This window comes from Balaenoptera ricei, chromosome 9 (assembly GCF_028023285.1).
Source record: "Balaenoptera ricei isolate mBalRic1 chromosome 9, mBalRic1.hap2, whole genome shotgun sequence".
In the NCBI taxonomy this organism is placed as follows: domain Eukaryota; kingdom Metazoa; phylum Chordata; class Mammalia; order Artiodactyla; family Balaenopteridae; genus Balaenoptera; species Balaenoptera ricei.
The window spans coordinates 14,307,862-14,321,513 of NC_082647.1; the positions used below are offsets into that span (position 1 = coordinate 14,307,862).

At 46.3% G+C, this 13,652-nt stretch overlaps 1 protein-coding gene and 1 long non-coding RNA gene across 3 annotated transcripts in view; one reads left to right on the forward strand and one right to left on the reverse strand.

Annotated features, from left to right (window-relative positions):
* TBXAS1 (thromboxane A synthase 1) overlaps nucleotides 1-13,652 on the reverse strand; it is a 150,040-nt gene that overhangs the window by 37,717 nt on the left and 98,671 nt on the right. For both annotated transcript variants that reach the window (XM_059933233.1, XM_059933232.1), the window contains one exon: nucleotides 11,993-12,307. In XM_059933233.1, coding sequence (XP_059789216.1) covers nucleotides 11,993-12,307 — 315 coding nt within the window. The remainder of the gene's footprint in view (nucleotides 1-11,992; nucleotides 12,308-13,652) is intronic.
* LOC132371749 (uncharacterized) overlaps nucleotides 1-13,652 on the forward strand; it is a 129,242-nt gene that overhangs the window by 24,449 nt on the left and 91,141 nt on the right. The window lies entirely within an intron of this gene.

The window sequence follows — 13,652 nt, forward strand, 5'->3', positions numbered from 1 at the left end:
GGCGATGCCTGTCCCCGGTAAGGGCTGAGAACCACCTTCAACGAGTGGGACCCCAAACACAGTGAATGACGGGGCAGGATACCTAGCTGTGCCATTTACATGAAAAAGTTTGTCGAGAACCACCCTCCCGCCGGGCCTCCCTCCTTCTCAACACTTGCACCGGTTTCTCATGGAGCTGAAGTCCTTGCCTATCCCTGAGGAGGTGAGGAGTTGATCCTCTTCCTTCCAATCTTAAATTACTAATTAAAATGTCTTGGAGACTAAGCCCATTGCAGAAAGAGCCTGGGTGGCTTTCTAAAGCTTCTTGTTCATAACTAGAGGGAGGTTGATTCTCTTCTCATCCTTCTAATAAGGATTCTTTGCGCAGGGTATCTGTCTTATGTTTTCCCCAGTTTGGTCCCAGCAGGGGGAGGCCAGTGGAGTTTAATTACATTCCTCCTATAGGGAACATTCAAGGAATGAGGCTTTGAAAAACAACTTGTGCTACCAAAAAGAAGGAAAAAAAAAATCAAATTAAGTGAGTGAGAAACAGGTGTTGCCTTTTGTGCCCTAGAGACCCAATCTAAATATTTAAATTTTAAAGACAGAATTCTAAGTGCTTAACTTTATAAACCTTACACATTGCAATTCATAGGGGAGTCAGACATTCTCTCTGATCTGGAATATTCCTATGCCTGGAGTAATAGGCTCACGTGGTTGATATTGTCACATGTACCATATTCAGCTATAAACCATAATGCTGGGGGGGGGGGGGAAACACGGCACACAACAAAACAAAACGTAATGCTGTCCACAGTCCTGGGGCAAAACAGACTTACCAGAAAACTGAGAGTAAAGGGATTGTCTGGGCCACAGGCAAGCATTTTAGAAAGGTCTCTTTATCCTCTGCTGATTTCCCACGTTTCCTTCCTCTCTCTGCCTCTGAGATGCCTGATGACAGACTATTAGTGAGCGTGGAAGTGGCCCCCTAGACAGAAACTATTAATTTGCTGATTGCTAGTGGCCAAATACCATGAACTGAGAGAGAAGTAGGACAAAGGCAAGTGGGTGGGCAATGAGCAGAGGCAGATTTCAACCCTCAGTAAGGAAGAGCTTCATCAAGGACAATGGGAGGACGATAGGTAGTGAGTTCTTTGCTCCTGGGAGCATTCAAGCAGAGTGGCATGCCCTTCTCTCAGATAGTGGTCCAAGGCTGCCCTACATGGCCTCTAAAGTCTCCTTGGACCCTGAGGGCCCAGGTTCCCTCCTTTCCTTGGCATGACAGGTTCTGAGCCCCACGGGAGCCCTGTGGGAGCACGACTAGGTCTGTAGGGGCCTCGAGTGCCCTCTCACCTGCCCGCATCTCCCTCGGCAGTGCCTTGTCTCGCTGACTCTGGTCTGCTTCCTTCCTTCCAGCTTGCAGTAACCTCCCTACGACTCCCTCCCTCAAATTTGCTTTGAGTTAGTCTCCAGTTAGAAAAGGAGTGAACGTTCATTCATTCGTCACCTATTTGTCGCAAGCCTCCTGTGTGCCAGGCACTGTTGGGGGCCCTGGGATACACCAGTGTGACAAGCAGAGTCTCTGCTCTCATGGGGCTAAGGTCCTAGTGGGGACTTGAGTACATCATCCCTCCCAAGAGCAGTGGCCTTTAATAATGGATGTGTGTTGAAACAAAGGAAGAACCTCCTAATGGCGAAATTTGATGCCTAGTGATGGGTAGATCTAAAAAGTCTTTACATTTGCCCGGGATGTCACCATTCTGAGGTTCCTACTCCACCACTGGTCAACAGAGTCCAGTGAAGTTTTTTTAAAAGTATGTGTTTATTTGTTTATTCCAAAAGCCAATTGTTGGGAATAAAATGCATACTTTTGATGTCTTAAGAGCCCATAATGTGAGCAGTAGTTAAATAAATGAGCCATTCAGTTGAGAATCTAGCTCAATGCCAAGTGGACCCACAGAACACCAAGCTTCACCTGTGGAGTTCACTTTCCCAAGTTTATTTTCAGTTCTTGCTTTTCTGGATTGATGTGAACCAACTCCACCAGCTTATTTGCTTTGCAAAGCCTGGCCCCTCTAGAGGCCCAGATATTGAATATAAAATACTCTGAGTCGTCACATGAAAGATACCAAATATATGCTGATTGGTGTGCCCCATTTCCAGGGGGAACATCTCTTTGCAGGTCACCTCTCCTCTACCGAGACGGAACTGCTCTGCAGGGACTCAAGGGAGGGCGGGAGTTGGAGCATTAATTGCTAAAATTTCACAGCACTTCACAGTGCTGAAGTGCCACACTTGGTTAAGCCGGGTGGCCCAGAAGGCACACTTGCAAGTCCCTCCTGCTTCCAGCCAGCCTCCCACTTGACCACCCACAGTGCACCCATAGTGGAACATCACCATGCAGTTACAGGCTCCTGGGATGGCCAGGGGCTCCCAAGTTGGCAGTGGGTCACGGGGTGGAGTGGGGAAGCTTCTGTGTCTCTCTGGATCCTAGAGCCAGAATAAGAATCAGGGAAAGAGAGAGAGCAAGAAGGCTAAATGGTGCTGCGAACACTGAAGAAAAGAGAGAAAACAGAGAAATGGGGTGGACGAGGAGGGAGAGGAAAGACAGCAAGAGGCCAGGGAGCTGCCCGGATCTCTGAGTTCTGGACGGCACAAGCCCTGGGGATGTGGCTGCCATCGCTGAAGGCCCTGGGGGCAGTTCAAAGTCAAGGCAGGTCAGTTTCCCCAGGGGTCACTGTGGCCATGGGCTTTGAATGTCTCCAGCCGATGTGGAAGAGTTTGAGCCCTGGGTGGTGTGTGTATCTGAGAACTTTAAAACCGGGGCCTCTGTCCCTGGTCCAGGTTGGCTGTTCACCTTGTTTAGGAGACTCTTGCATTGTCTAATGATGAGGCACAGAGATGCCTCCCATCCTGTCTTCCTTCTTCCTTCCCAGAATTGGTGCTTTGGAAGCAGTAGCCACAAATCTTAACTTCCAAGATGGAGGTCCAGGTACACACCAGAGAGGCCCCTCTTGTAGGCTGTCAAGACTTCTCTGCTCTGGTATCCGTTGTTGGGATGCCAGGGAAGGGTGAGAGAGTCTGCTTCTCTGGGTCAGACACTTCCAGAAAGAAGGACAGGAAGTGAGCAAGTTGGACACATTCCAGTGTCCCCCCACTGCAGCTCCTGCAGTACAGGTTTTGCTCTGGGCCCCCGGGGAAAGAGCATCAGGGAAGTTCTCTTTGGCCATGGTGCTTTGACATGGCCTCTCAATTGACACCCAGAGCTGTCGTATACACCAAGGGCTCATTAGGGGTGCATATGGTCTAGATGGAGCTCCCTGCCTGAAAGGTCCAGCCAGGTGGGTGCCTGTCGAATGTGATAGATCCCCAGTCTACATGTGAATCTGGAGAGAAGGCTTTGGTTGCCACTTTCATCTGCCTTGAAAACAACTTTAAATCAACTCACAAGCTCCCCCCCAGATCCCCACCCCCGACTCCGGAGGACATTACAGTTTTCCCTTGAACAACACGGCTTTGAACTACACAGGTCCACTTATAAGCAGTTTTTTTCCAATAAATATTTTGGAAAAATTGTTGGCGATTTGTGACAATTTGAAAAAACTTACAAACCATGTAGCCTAGAAATATCAAAAAAATTGAGAAAAAGGTATGTCACACATGCATGAAATATATGTAGATACTAGTCTATCCTTACATAGGCATAAAGGTGATATTTAATATAACATTTTATAATGTGTTAGTTTTCTTACTGTTTTATAACTTTGCTTTCAAATAATTATATTACATACAGTATACTTCTCTCATAATTGGAGAAACTGTATCAGCCTGTCATCATGGGTCAGTGGTTTTTTTAAAAATGTAACTATGTTTCTAATACTGTATTATGAATGTGACTATAATACTGTATGCCATACAAAATTTTATAATGATTAGTATATAGGCTAGGCTACCATAAAGCAAGCATATTGCTGCTTCTTCATTATCAATGCATGAATCATTATACCTGTAAATAAATATGGATTTCTTTTTAACATTATCTTTTCCTTTTTGATGTCTAGTGTTAGTAGCACCTGTAACATCTACAGTGTTTTGTATCATATAAGACAATATTGATGCAGGTACTGACAGGTGATCCGTCTTGTAAACAGACGAAGTAAGCTTACGGTATTGATAAATACAGGACAGTATTGTAAATGTATTTTCTCTTCCTTATGATTTTCTTAACATTTTCTTTAGCTTACTTTATTGTAAGAATACAGTGTATAACGTAACATACAAAACATATGTTAATTGACTGTTTATGTTATCCGTAAGGCTTCCAGTCATTAGTAGGCTGAGTTTGTTAGCCTACTGTTACTTAGGCTAAGTAGTTAAGTTTTCAGGGAGTCAAAAGTTATACACAGATTTTTGACTGTGCAGCAGGTAGGCACCCCTAACCCCCGTGTTGTTCAAGGGGCAACTGTATTTAAGGAAGCAAGATGATTTTAGGGTTATAGGCAATACACTTCTGAAGACACATCCAGGATTAACTCCTGCATCACTTTCTCTCTCACGCAGTCAAGTGAGAGTGACACCATTATTGTTGGAATAATTTTGAAACTGTTTTACTTTATTAACAAATGGTAAATCATTGGCAGAACATCAGTACTTTAGCTATCATTAGAAATAAATACTCGCTACGTATGTCACAACGAAGGGAGATGCAGTCTTTAGGGTTTAGAACCTGGCTGCTCAGTGTGGGCTGTGGAGTGGCAGCATCGGCGTCCCCTGGGACCTTGTTGGAAATGCAGAGTCTCAGGCCCCACCCCGGACCTACTGCGTCAGAACCTGCGGTTGAGCAAGGTCCCCAGGGGATTCATATGTACTTTATATTTGGAGGCGTTCCGCTCTGAGGCTGGTACTGCCGTCTATTGACCCTAACCTCACCGTGCCACAGTCCCAGTTCTTGTCTTTGTTTCACGGTTTGACTTCAGAGCTATAAGTTGTTCTTTGTTCCTATCTCTTGCTTTGTACCTCATTGCTTTGTGTTCTGTTGTACTATTATGGGATCTGTAGGAAAGGGAAGCTTCCAGAAGAACCACTAAGCCCTGTGTGGCTGGGAGATTGAATCAGGGGGGCAGGTGAGCGTACCCCTCCTAAACTGTCAGACAGCAGGGCCCCAGCAGACCTGGACATAGGGCAGGAAACCTTCTCAATGGGGAAAAACCCATTTCCAGTTTTTCACTTGAATCTTAAAATCAAATTTAATATTGGCCTACTCCCTGTGAAAATGACCCTGAGTGGAATCCAAACTGGGAGACTTTTTTTTTTCCATAGTGAGGATGAATTTGTGTTAAGATATTCACAGTTTTTCCACCCAACCCTACCCCTGTGAAAAAGGACGTGTATTTATGAAACAGCTGGATGGGGCAAAAATGACTCTGTGTGTGTGTGTGTGTGTGTGTGTGTGTGTGTGTGTGTGTAGCCACAGAATATGCTTTTTTCCTTTGAGACCCTCTGGCTACTTCAAGGAACAAATCCTCAACCTAGCTCACATTAGCAGCATGAGCTAATCAGCTGAAATACCCAGCATAGAATGCTCTTTTATCCTTAAGAGAAAAAGTTGTATTTTAATTAGGTATTTATAATGGTTACAAAGCAGCTCTTCAAGAGAAGGTTTAAGAATCTGGCCTTCCTTCTAAGGCATAACTGTGCTCAAATTATCCTAAAGAGACGCTGTATATCAATCTAGTCCAATTTGTGATAAATTTACAACTGGGTTCTGCACAGCAGATTTATAACAACAATTAAGCAGAAGGAAAATGGGTCATAAATTTTGGCTGCCACAGTCCGGCACCAAAGAGAAGGAAAGAGAATGGTTTAGCCAGTTCAAAAGTCAATAATTTCAACATAAAGTGCTAAAGCTATAGCAAAAACAATTTATATGGAAAGAAGTTTTTTATTTTTTTTTCCTTCTCATCCTTTTCAAAATTAGATATTGGAGAACACAATGAAGCATCCATGCTACAGAGGTCTTATTAAATAATTTGTGTGTTTTCTCAATTTTACAAGTGGTCTAATTGGTACAAATCTTTCCCCACTCCTCCACTATTGAAGGTACCTCCCCTTTAAGATGACTAAGGAAACACACGGGGAAAAAAGAGAGTTCTCCATGAGATTGGTGACTTGAGAAAGAAAGTTTCGTGAAAGGAGGGGAGGCCAGACACAATTCCAAAGCCAGATGATTTGGGAGAAAACATACATGTTCTAGAAAGAAGCAGCCCTGAGGCATGCATTGTAGACTGTATTATAGCTCTATTTTATACTGGAACAGAGATCTCTGCCCTGAAAGGAGAAAAGCAATCAAGGCCACTTGAGTCAAAAAGGGTGGTGAGAGATGGGGTATTAACCACACTGAATGCGTGGGTTGTAAAGCATGTATCAAGATAATCCCCCATAGTGAAGGATGGCCTTGGAGTGTCCCTATATGTGCCAGAAGTTTAGTTCTGTTCAAGGAGAGCCCCTGAATTAGTGACCTCACCACCGACAATTTCCCGTCTTCACTGGTAAAGGATGCTATAAGGCCAACCGCCAACCCGGGCATCACTCTAACCAACAAAGAGGCATTGGCTGGCTCTGTGCACATCACCAGACACTTGGTGTGAAGTGGCCACATCATTTACAAGAAGTACACGTCATTTAGAAGTGCAAAAGAGCAGGCAGTGCCAGTCACTGTTGGATTTATACCTTCAACTTTGGAAAGCTGGTTTTTACAAGTTCAGAGGAAAGGTGAGTGTGATTGCATAACACAGAATTTGAAAGTGGGAGCTTCTAATCTGGAGACCATGGATTCTGTGTACATGGGTGGACACACTGTTTTCTGGCCACCCAGCAGCCACTCACCCCACTTCTAGTAACAGGAGTTTGGGGACCCACTCCTCCTCCATTTGAGTTCTGAGTGGCTCCGGCGAGGCCCCTTCTGGGCACCAACTCCAGGGATGGGGAGTGACCCAGGTCTAAGCCAGTCAGAGCGTCATATTCCCCTCAGCCCCGGTGATGGGCTGAGAGGCAGGCGCACGACCCAGTCTCTATCAGTGAGATGCTGCGAGACTTTCACTGAGAACCCCCAGGACAGAGACTCTTCCTTCATGCTGGACCTGAACCAGCTCTCCACTGCCCCTGTCCTCAGCCTATGAAAAGATGAGAGGGACTTAAGGAAGACGTATCAGAGCAAGGGGTCTTCAGCCTGGAGCAGAGTTCTCCTGTCCTGAGTCAAGGAGGTCGGGGTGGGGGCTCCAAAAGAACCGTTCCTAGACAGACGAGGCGGCCCCCTGAGCGTGGCGGCCGCCTGCTGATGCAGCACAATTGTTCATTTGCCCCCTCTACCTATTTGAGCAAAGGAAAAGTAACTGGAGAGAGATGTCAGGGCACAGAGAGGGGACAGCAGCGGGAGTAGCCCCTGTTGGTGTGGCCAAGATGTGTGACTCCTGTGTGCCACTCAGATACTGCAAGGCAACATTGGTCAGCTCCAGCCATCTTGCCAGTACCCTGCTTAAGAGGGTTGGCTGCCACCAGGAGACCCCAGCGCCCAGAAGCTGTGAGGCAGAAGCCCCTCCCCCATCAGGGAACTGTGGGGATGGGGTGGTCGCAGGAGTCAGCCCTCTGAATAACGCCTGCATCCGTCCGCTTCAGAACAGAGGCCACATACCTTCATACCGCAGGGGAGGGGCTAAGAGAAGCCCCCTTTAGGCAGGATTTAGGGATCTGTTAGAAGCCCCACCCCTGGGAGGAGATGGGGGTACAGGAGACACCGGGGAAGGAGAGGAAGGTGGGTGAAAGAACAGACCACACCCCCTCCCCCAGACAGCTTCCGCAGGCCATAGGTCAGCCTGAGCTAAGGGGATGGAAGGGCATTGAACTGGATCTGAGACTGAAGTTTTAACCTGGACCAGACTGCTGAACTATTTAATGCCAAAGGAACAGAAACCTTTGCGATCTGTCCATCCAAAGTATCATCAAGGAAAGGGGATGAAATTTGTCTGAGCATATTTAAAAGAAATAATTGGAAAAAACACAAAAGGATTCCATGTTCAGGATTCCATGTTCACTTAGTTCAGGCTGTTCAACATAACTGGTTACACAGCTGTCTTGAGACCACTAGGGGAGATCCTGTCTAAGAACGGAGTGTGCCCAGCATGACTGGAGCTGAGAGAGGGGGAGAGACAGCAACCTGGGTCTCAGTGACGGAGTTTGAACCCCTGCCTCAAGCCATACCTGAAGGCAGCCTTACTCTGGAGTTTTCAGTTATGTGGGTCAATAAACTCTCTGAGCCAGCCTCGGTTGAGTTTTCTATTACTGTCAGCAGAAAGAGTCCTGATACAGTGCACATATACATACTTTTTCTTGGGGAGAAAGCATAGCTTTTGTTGGATTCTCTTAGGGCATTGCTAAAAAAAAGGGTATGGCTCGGGGAAGAGAAACTCTAGAGCTCAAATCCAGTGACCTCATTGACAAATACAAGGGAAGACCATCTAATGAGATGTGCGGGGCTCTACAGGGATATCATGGAAGAACTAGGTCAGAACATCCTTGGGTGTAGGGTCTGGAGCCTGACTCTGGTATTAACTGGCACTCAGAAAATATTTGTTGAATGGAAACCAGCAGGAAAATTATCACAAGTCATACTTTACATGCAAATTTTCAGGAATATTTTCAGGAAAATATCTAATGTGTGAACATCTAATCTGCATTTCCATGTTCTGACAGATGGCCCATATTAACAGAACTCTGATTACAGTAAAAAAAAGAAAAGAAAAAAGAGAACCTGAAAATATTTATTGTGTGTGTACCACGTGCAAGGCTATACAACTTTTAACACTATTGTGACTACCAAATTTATTTTTTAAAAAGACCATCTCTATATATTCCCATTTCTCAGAGACAGTCTCACCTGTTACCTAGAGAAAGAAAATGACCCAGGGGCTTTCATGGCTGGGGCAGGACTTTGGACCCGGAGAGTCCAAGGCTGTATTCTCAAGGTGGAATCAGGGACCACCTGCGTCAGAAATCACCTGGGATGTGTATTTAAAATACAGGTTCCTGGGCCCTGGCCCAGACTTATGGAATGAGAATCTCTGCGGGAAGGGCCCAGGACTCTGCATCTTAACAATCTTCCCAGATGATTTTATGCACACTAAAGTTTGAAGAACTTTACCTCCTGAAATCTGTTTATTTGCTCATGGGGTCTCAGTGCCTGGCAGCATTCTGCACAGCCCCATGGGAGCTCGTTCTCTGGGGAAAGAAGCCCCCATCCTAGGCTGGGGGGGATTTGAAGGAGGCCAGGCTTTAGTGAGATCGTATCACCCCTCCTTGAGGTCAAGGTCAGTTTAGACCATGTCAGAGGTAAGGGGTTGTGTGCATGAGGGCCTCTGAACGAAGGCCTATGGAAACCCTCCCTGTGTAGGTGAACGTAAGCAGATGGAATTACAGTGTAGCTGGTGGGACAGACTCCTGGAGCCCCAAGCTCCGTGAATGACACCACACATTCTAGACTTGATTAAGTGCTGCCTTCTGTTGCCCTGGAGAATTTCATTTGGAAGGAGGGATTGTTGTCATAGACATAACTTATTGTTTTATTTGGCAATTAAATTCCCTGAAGGTGAAGACCATGACTTCTACCTCTCAGAGCTGTTGTCTCCTCTCCAACCCACTACCATGTCCACTACATGGCTGACCACTCTCTAGATGCTTTAAAAGTCTTCAGTTTGACCTGCCTTCTGGCTTATATGAGACCAGGGGGCTAAATTCCCTCTCCTGCCTTGACCGCCTTCCTGGGATAGCTGTCGGAGCTTCCTCTGGGAGGTCGCTCTCCCAAGTTCTGCAGACATCTGACTTGGGTACAGTTGACTCTGGAGGTGGGATTGATTGACAGAAGCCCATCCACGCCCCCATTCCCCTGGCCACAATAGTCCGTTCAGGAATGGGCAGTGACTTAAGCATTCTGACCAGAGTGAACCTGATGACTCTTGCTGAGAATTTGGGGTCACAGGCTCTCTTCTCCATTGGTTATGAGCAAGGAAACCTGTAGTCCCAAGCGTTCTTAGCAGGCTGCTTGGGGCTTCAAGAGGAGGGCACACCTGAGAATGGGACCAGTATGAAGGAAGCACAACCAAGAAGTGGGGAGAGACTAGGACCTGAGCCTATCTTTGAGCCTCGATAAAGATTTGCTTGAAGCCACATCTACCCCTAAGCTGCTCAATGATCTGTATTAATAAGTACCTCCCTCCTTTGTATGTGTGTATTTAAATCATTTGGGGTTGGGGTTTTTTTTCCTGCCCTAACTGCATCGTAATATACCTTCAGCTCCCCTTATTCCTGTTGCAGTAATGTACCCCAATCATCTTTGGTCCTTCCTCTTTTACCTCCTCAACTGAAAAAAACCCACAACTACCTATGAAATAGGATGAGATGGGTGGTGGAAGTAGGTAGTAGGGTTAATGGATTCATGGCTTGTTGAGACTCCATACCCAAAGAATATTGATTAATAGATCAATGTCAACCTGGAGGGAAGACCTGTCCTGCTCAACATTTTTTAATCAATGACTTGGATGAAATAGGAGACATGCTTAGCAAGTCTCAGATGACACAGAGCTGGAGGAATTGCTAATATGACAGGTGGAAGAATCAAGATTCAAAATTATTTTGGCTGACTTGAGCAATAATAAGGATAAATCTAAACTCTTGCACCTACGCTCTGAAAATCAATGGTCCAAGCAGTGGACTGGGGACACCTGGCTTGGCGGATGTCATAACGTCACAGAACTTTAAGTGGACCATAAACTCGTGGTGAGCCAGAAGTTGAGGCAATTAGTAACATAGGTAGTGCAGTTTTCAAAAGAAAGGCTCACCTTACATCTACTTTCCCCAGTGGGATAAAGAAGTGGAATTTCCTGGGAAGCAGTTTTCAGCTCAGTATATGAAAAAAATTTCTGACGGTTCCAATAACGGAACAGGCCTCCTCCCAACATTGTGAATGTAATCGTCATTACATCAGAATGTACTAGAAAGATTTCTATTATGGTGGTCTTCCTTTTAAATTTATTATTTTTTTATTTTTGGTTGCGTTGGGTCTTCATTGCTGTGCACCGGCCTTCTCTAGTTGTGGCGAGCGGGGGCTACTCTTCATTGCGGTGCGCGGGCTTCTCACTGCGGTGGCCTCTCTTGTTGTGGACCACGGGCTCTAGGCGCATGGGCTCAGTAGTTGTGGCGCACGGGCTTAGTTGCTCCGCGGCATGTGGGATCCTCCCAGACCAGGGCTCGAACCCGTGTCCCCTGCATTAGCAGGCGGACTCCCAAGCACTGCGCCACCAGGGAAGCCCCGGTGGTCTTCCTTTTAAAGCACAGAGTTTTAAAATGACTTTCTTTAACAACTCATAAGTCAAAGCAGTACACACATAAGCACCCAGAAAAAGAAGTAGCCGAGCTCAGCACCTTTGGAAGCTTGCTTCCAGCCCAGCAAAGAGCAGCCCCATCTAGAAGGAATATCCAGAATCTGGACTCGGCCCCGTTTCACATCACTCCATTCACAGACCTATTCCTCCGCACTCACCCCATCTCCATTCCGGCTTTGACTTGGCCCATCCTTAGGCCTGCTTCTGCCTTCCACTTGGCTCCATTTTCTGGCTCACATCCACCTCCCTGAGCATGGAGACTCCATCGACAGAGCACTGGGAAACCAGGCCTCCTTCCCCATCCCTGACCTTTGACCCTGACTGCCTGGGACTCTGCAGCTTCTCTGAGCCAGGCTTGGTTTCATGGACCACCCCAGACCATGAAGGCATGGGACAATTTTTCTTTTCTTTTTTTCTTTTTCCCTGTTGTTCTGAGCGCTCCATTTTACTTGTTAACCCAGAGAGATGGAGAAGGTGGGCCATGGCACCCTTATAAACTTAGAATGTGATTTTAGCAAGACGGTTATCAAAAATAAGTGTCACTTCTATGAGCGTACAATCACATAGACAACTGTACTCACATGTTTCTCGCTGAAATGGTCCACCTCTCTCAGAAGCTTCTTTTGGCAGTCAGGGTTGGTGGCCAGGAGGTAGGTGGCGAACGAGAGAGTGTTGGTGATGATCTCGTAGCCAGCGATGAGGAAGATGAAGGCCTGGCCCACGACCTCATCCACAGTCAAAGGCTTGGACAGGAGTCTGGGCTGGTGTTGCTGGGAAGGGTTCACTGTGCATTCAGTGGCAGAGAAGACTTGTCTGACCATGTCAAAGTTCTCCACGCCCACGGAGGTGGTGGAATGTCGGACATCCAGGACCATTTGGAGGAAATCTCTCTGCCTCTAAGGAACAAAAGAAGAAAGTGCATATTTTGGCCTTGGAGTCACATAAGAGAGGCTTCTCGGAGCACCAAAGAAGATGTGCACACGCGGCTTTTATTTATTTATTTATTAGATATTTCTTTAAAATTTATTATTTTTATGGAGGTAACATTGGTTTATAACATTATATAGGTTTCATGTGTAGGACACTATATTTGCACTTCTTTTCTTTTCTTTTTTTTTTTTGGCTGCGCAGCATGTGGGATCTTAGTTCCCCAACCAGGGATCGAACCCACACCCCCTGCAGTGGAAGCACGGAATCTTAACCACTGGACCGCCAGGGAAGTCCACATGCAGCTTTTAAAGAGCTCGATAGGAGCGAGGATGTTCATTGCAGGGTTGTCTGAGCTGCAGAGAACCTGGAGCCCCCCTGCCCATCCCTCACCGCGGCACTGGTTCAGAGACTAGCGCAGCCAGCGGCAGGCTGTGACGCTGCCATTGCAGAGGACGAGGCTCTGCTCTATCTGGGCCGAGTCAGGAAGATGTTAAGCCACCTCGGTTAGTAAGAAGAGCAAGTCGCAGAACAGTACGCATAGTGGGATCTCACTTCTGTTAGAACAGCACCTGGACAATATCTTTCATTATGTTTGTCCATGCATAGGAAATGTTTAGCAACATCCGTACCCCACAGTTCACAGTGAGCTGAAGGAGCTGGGAAAACCATGGGGGCTTTTATTTTTTTTTACTTTATCCGTGTTTGTATTGTTGGCTGAGTTGGTTTTTCCAGCAAAAAAGCAACTGAAGCATCATCTGGATTTAAATCAAAGCACGTGCTCCACTGTTCCCTTCCCCACCATCCAGGGCTTACTTCTGCGCCATGTTTTTCTCACAGCAGGGAGTTAACAGGACCTGGGGGCGGGGGAGGGAACTAGCTTTGGTGAAGCCTGTCTTCAAAGTCTCCAGTCTGTGTTTTGCATCTTTTAACCTAGCCTCCTCCTGTGGGTCCTTTTTATCCTCAGTCATCTCCTACCCCATTTAAGTGGTTAGAGGTTTCTTACCATTTTCCCCTACCTTCCTTATCAGCAATCTGCATATTCTTTATATTTTCACTACCGCTAATTGTAACAATGGAAGTGTTTACGTATTGCTTTAGGGTTGACAAAGTGTGTACCTGGCACATCCCATCTTTGAACAGCTCTTTGATGTGATGAGTGACAACCAATATGTTACTCTTTTCTGAAGTTTATGGGACTCAACAGCATAAGGGAGAACATTAGAACCACCAACAGAAAAAATGATAATTTCAGAGTACTTTACTTGTTGTATCGTTTTCTCAACCCGTTGGCTTCTGAATTCCTATTGTGTT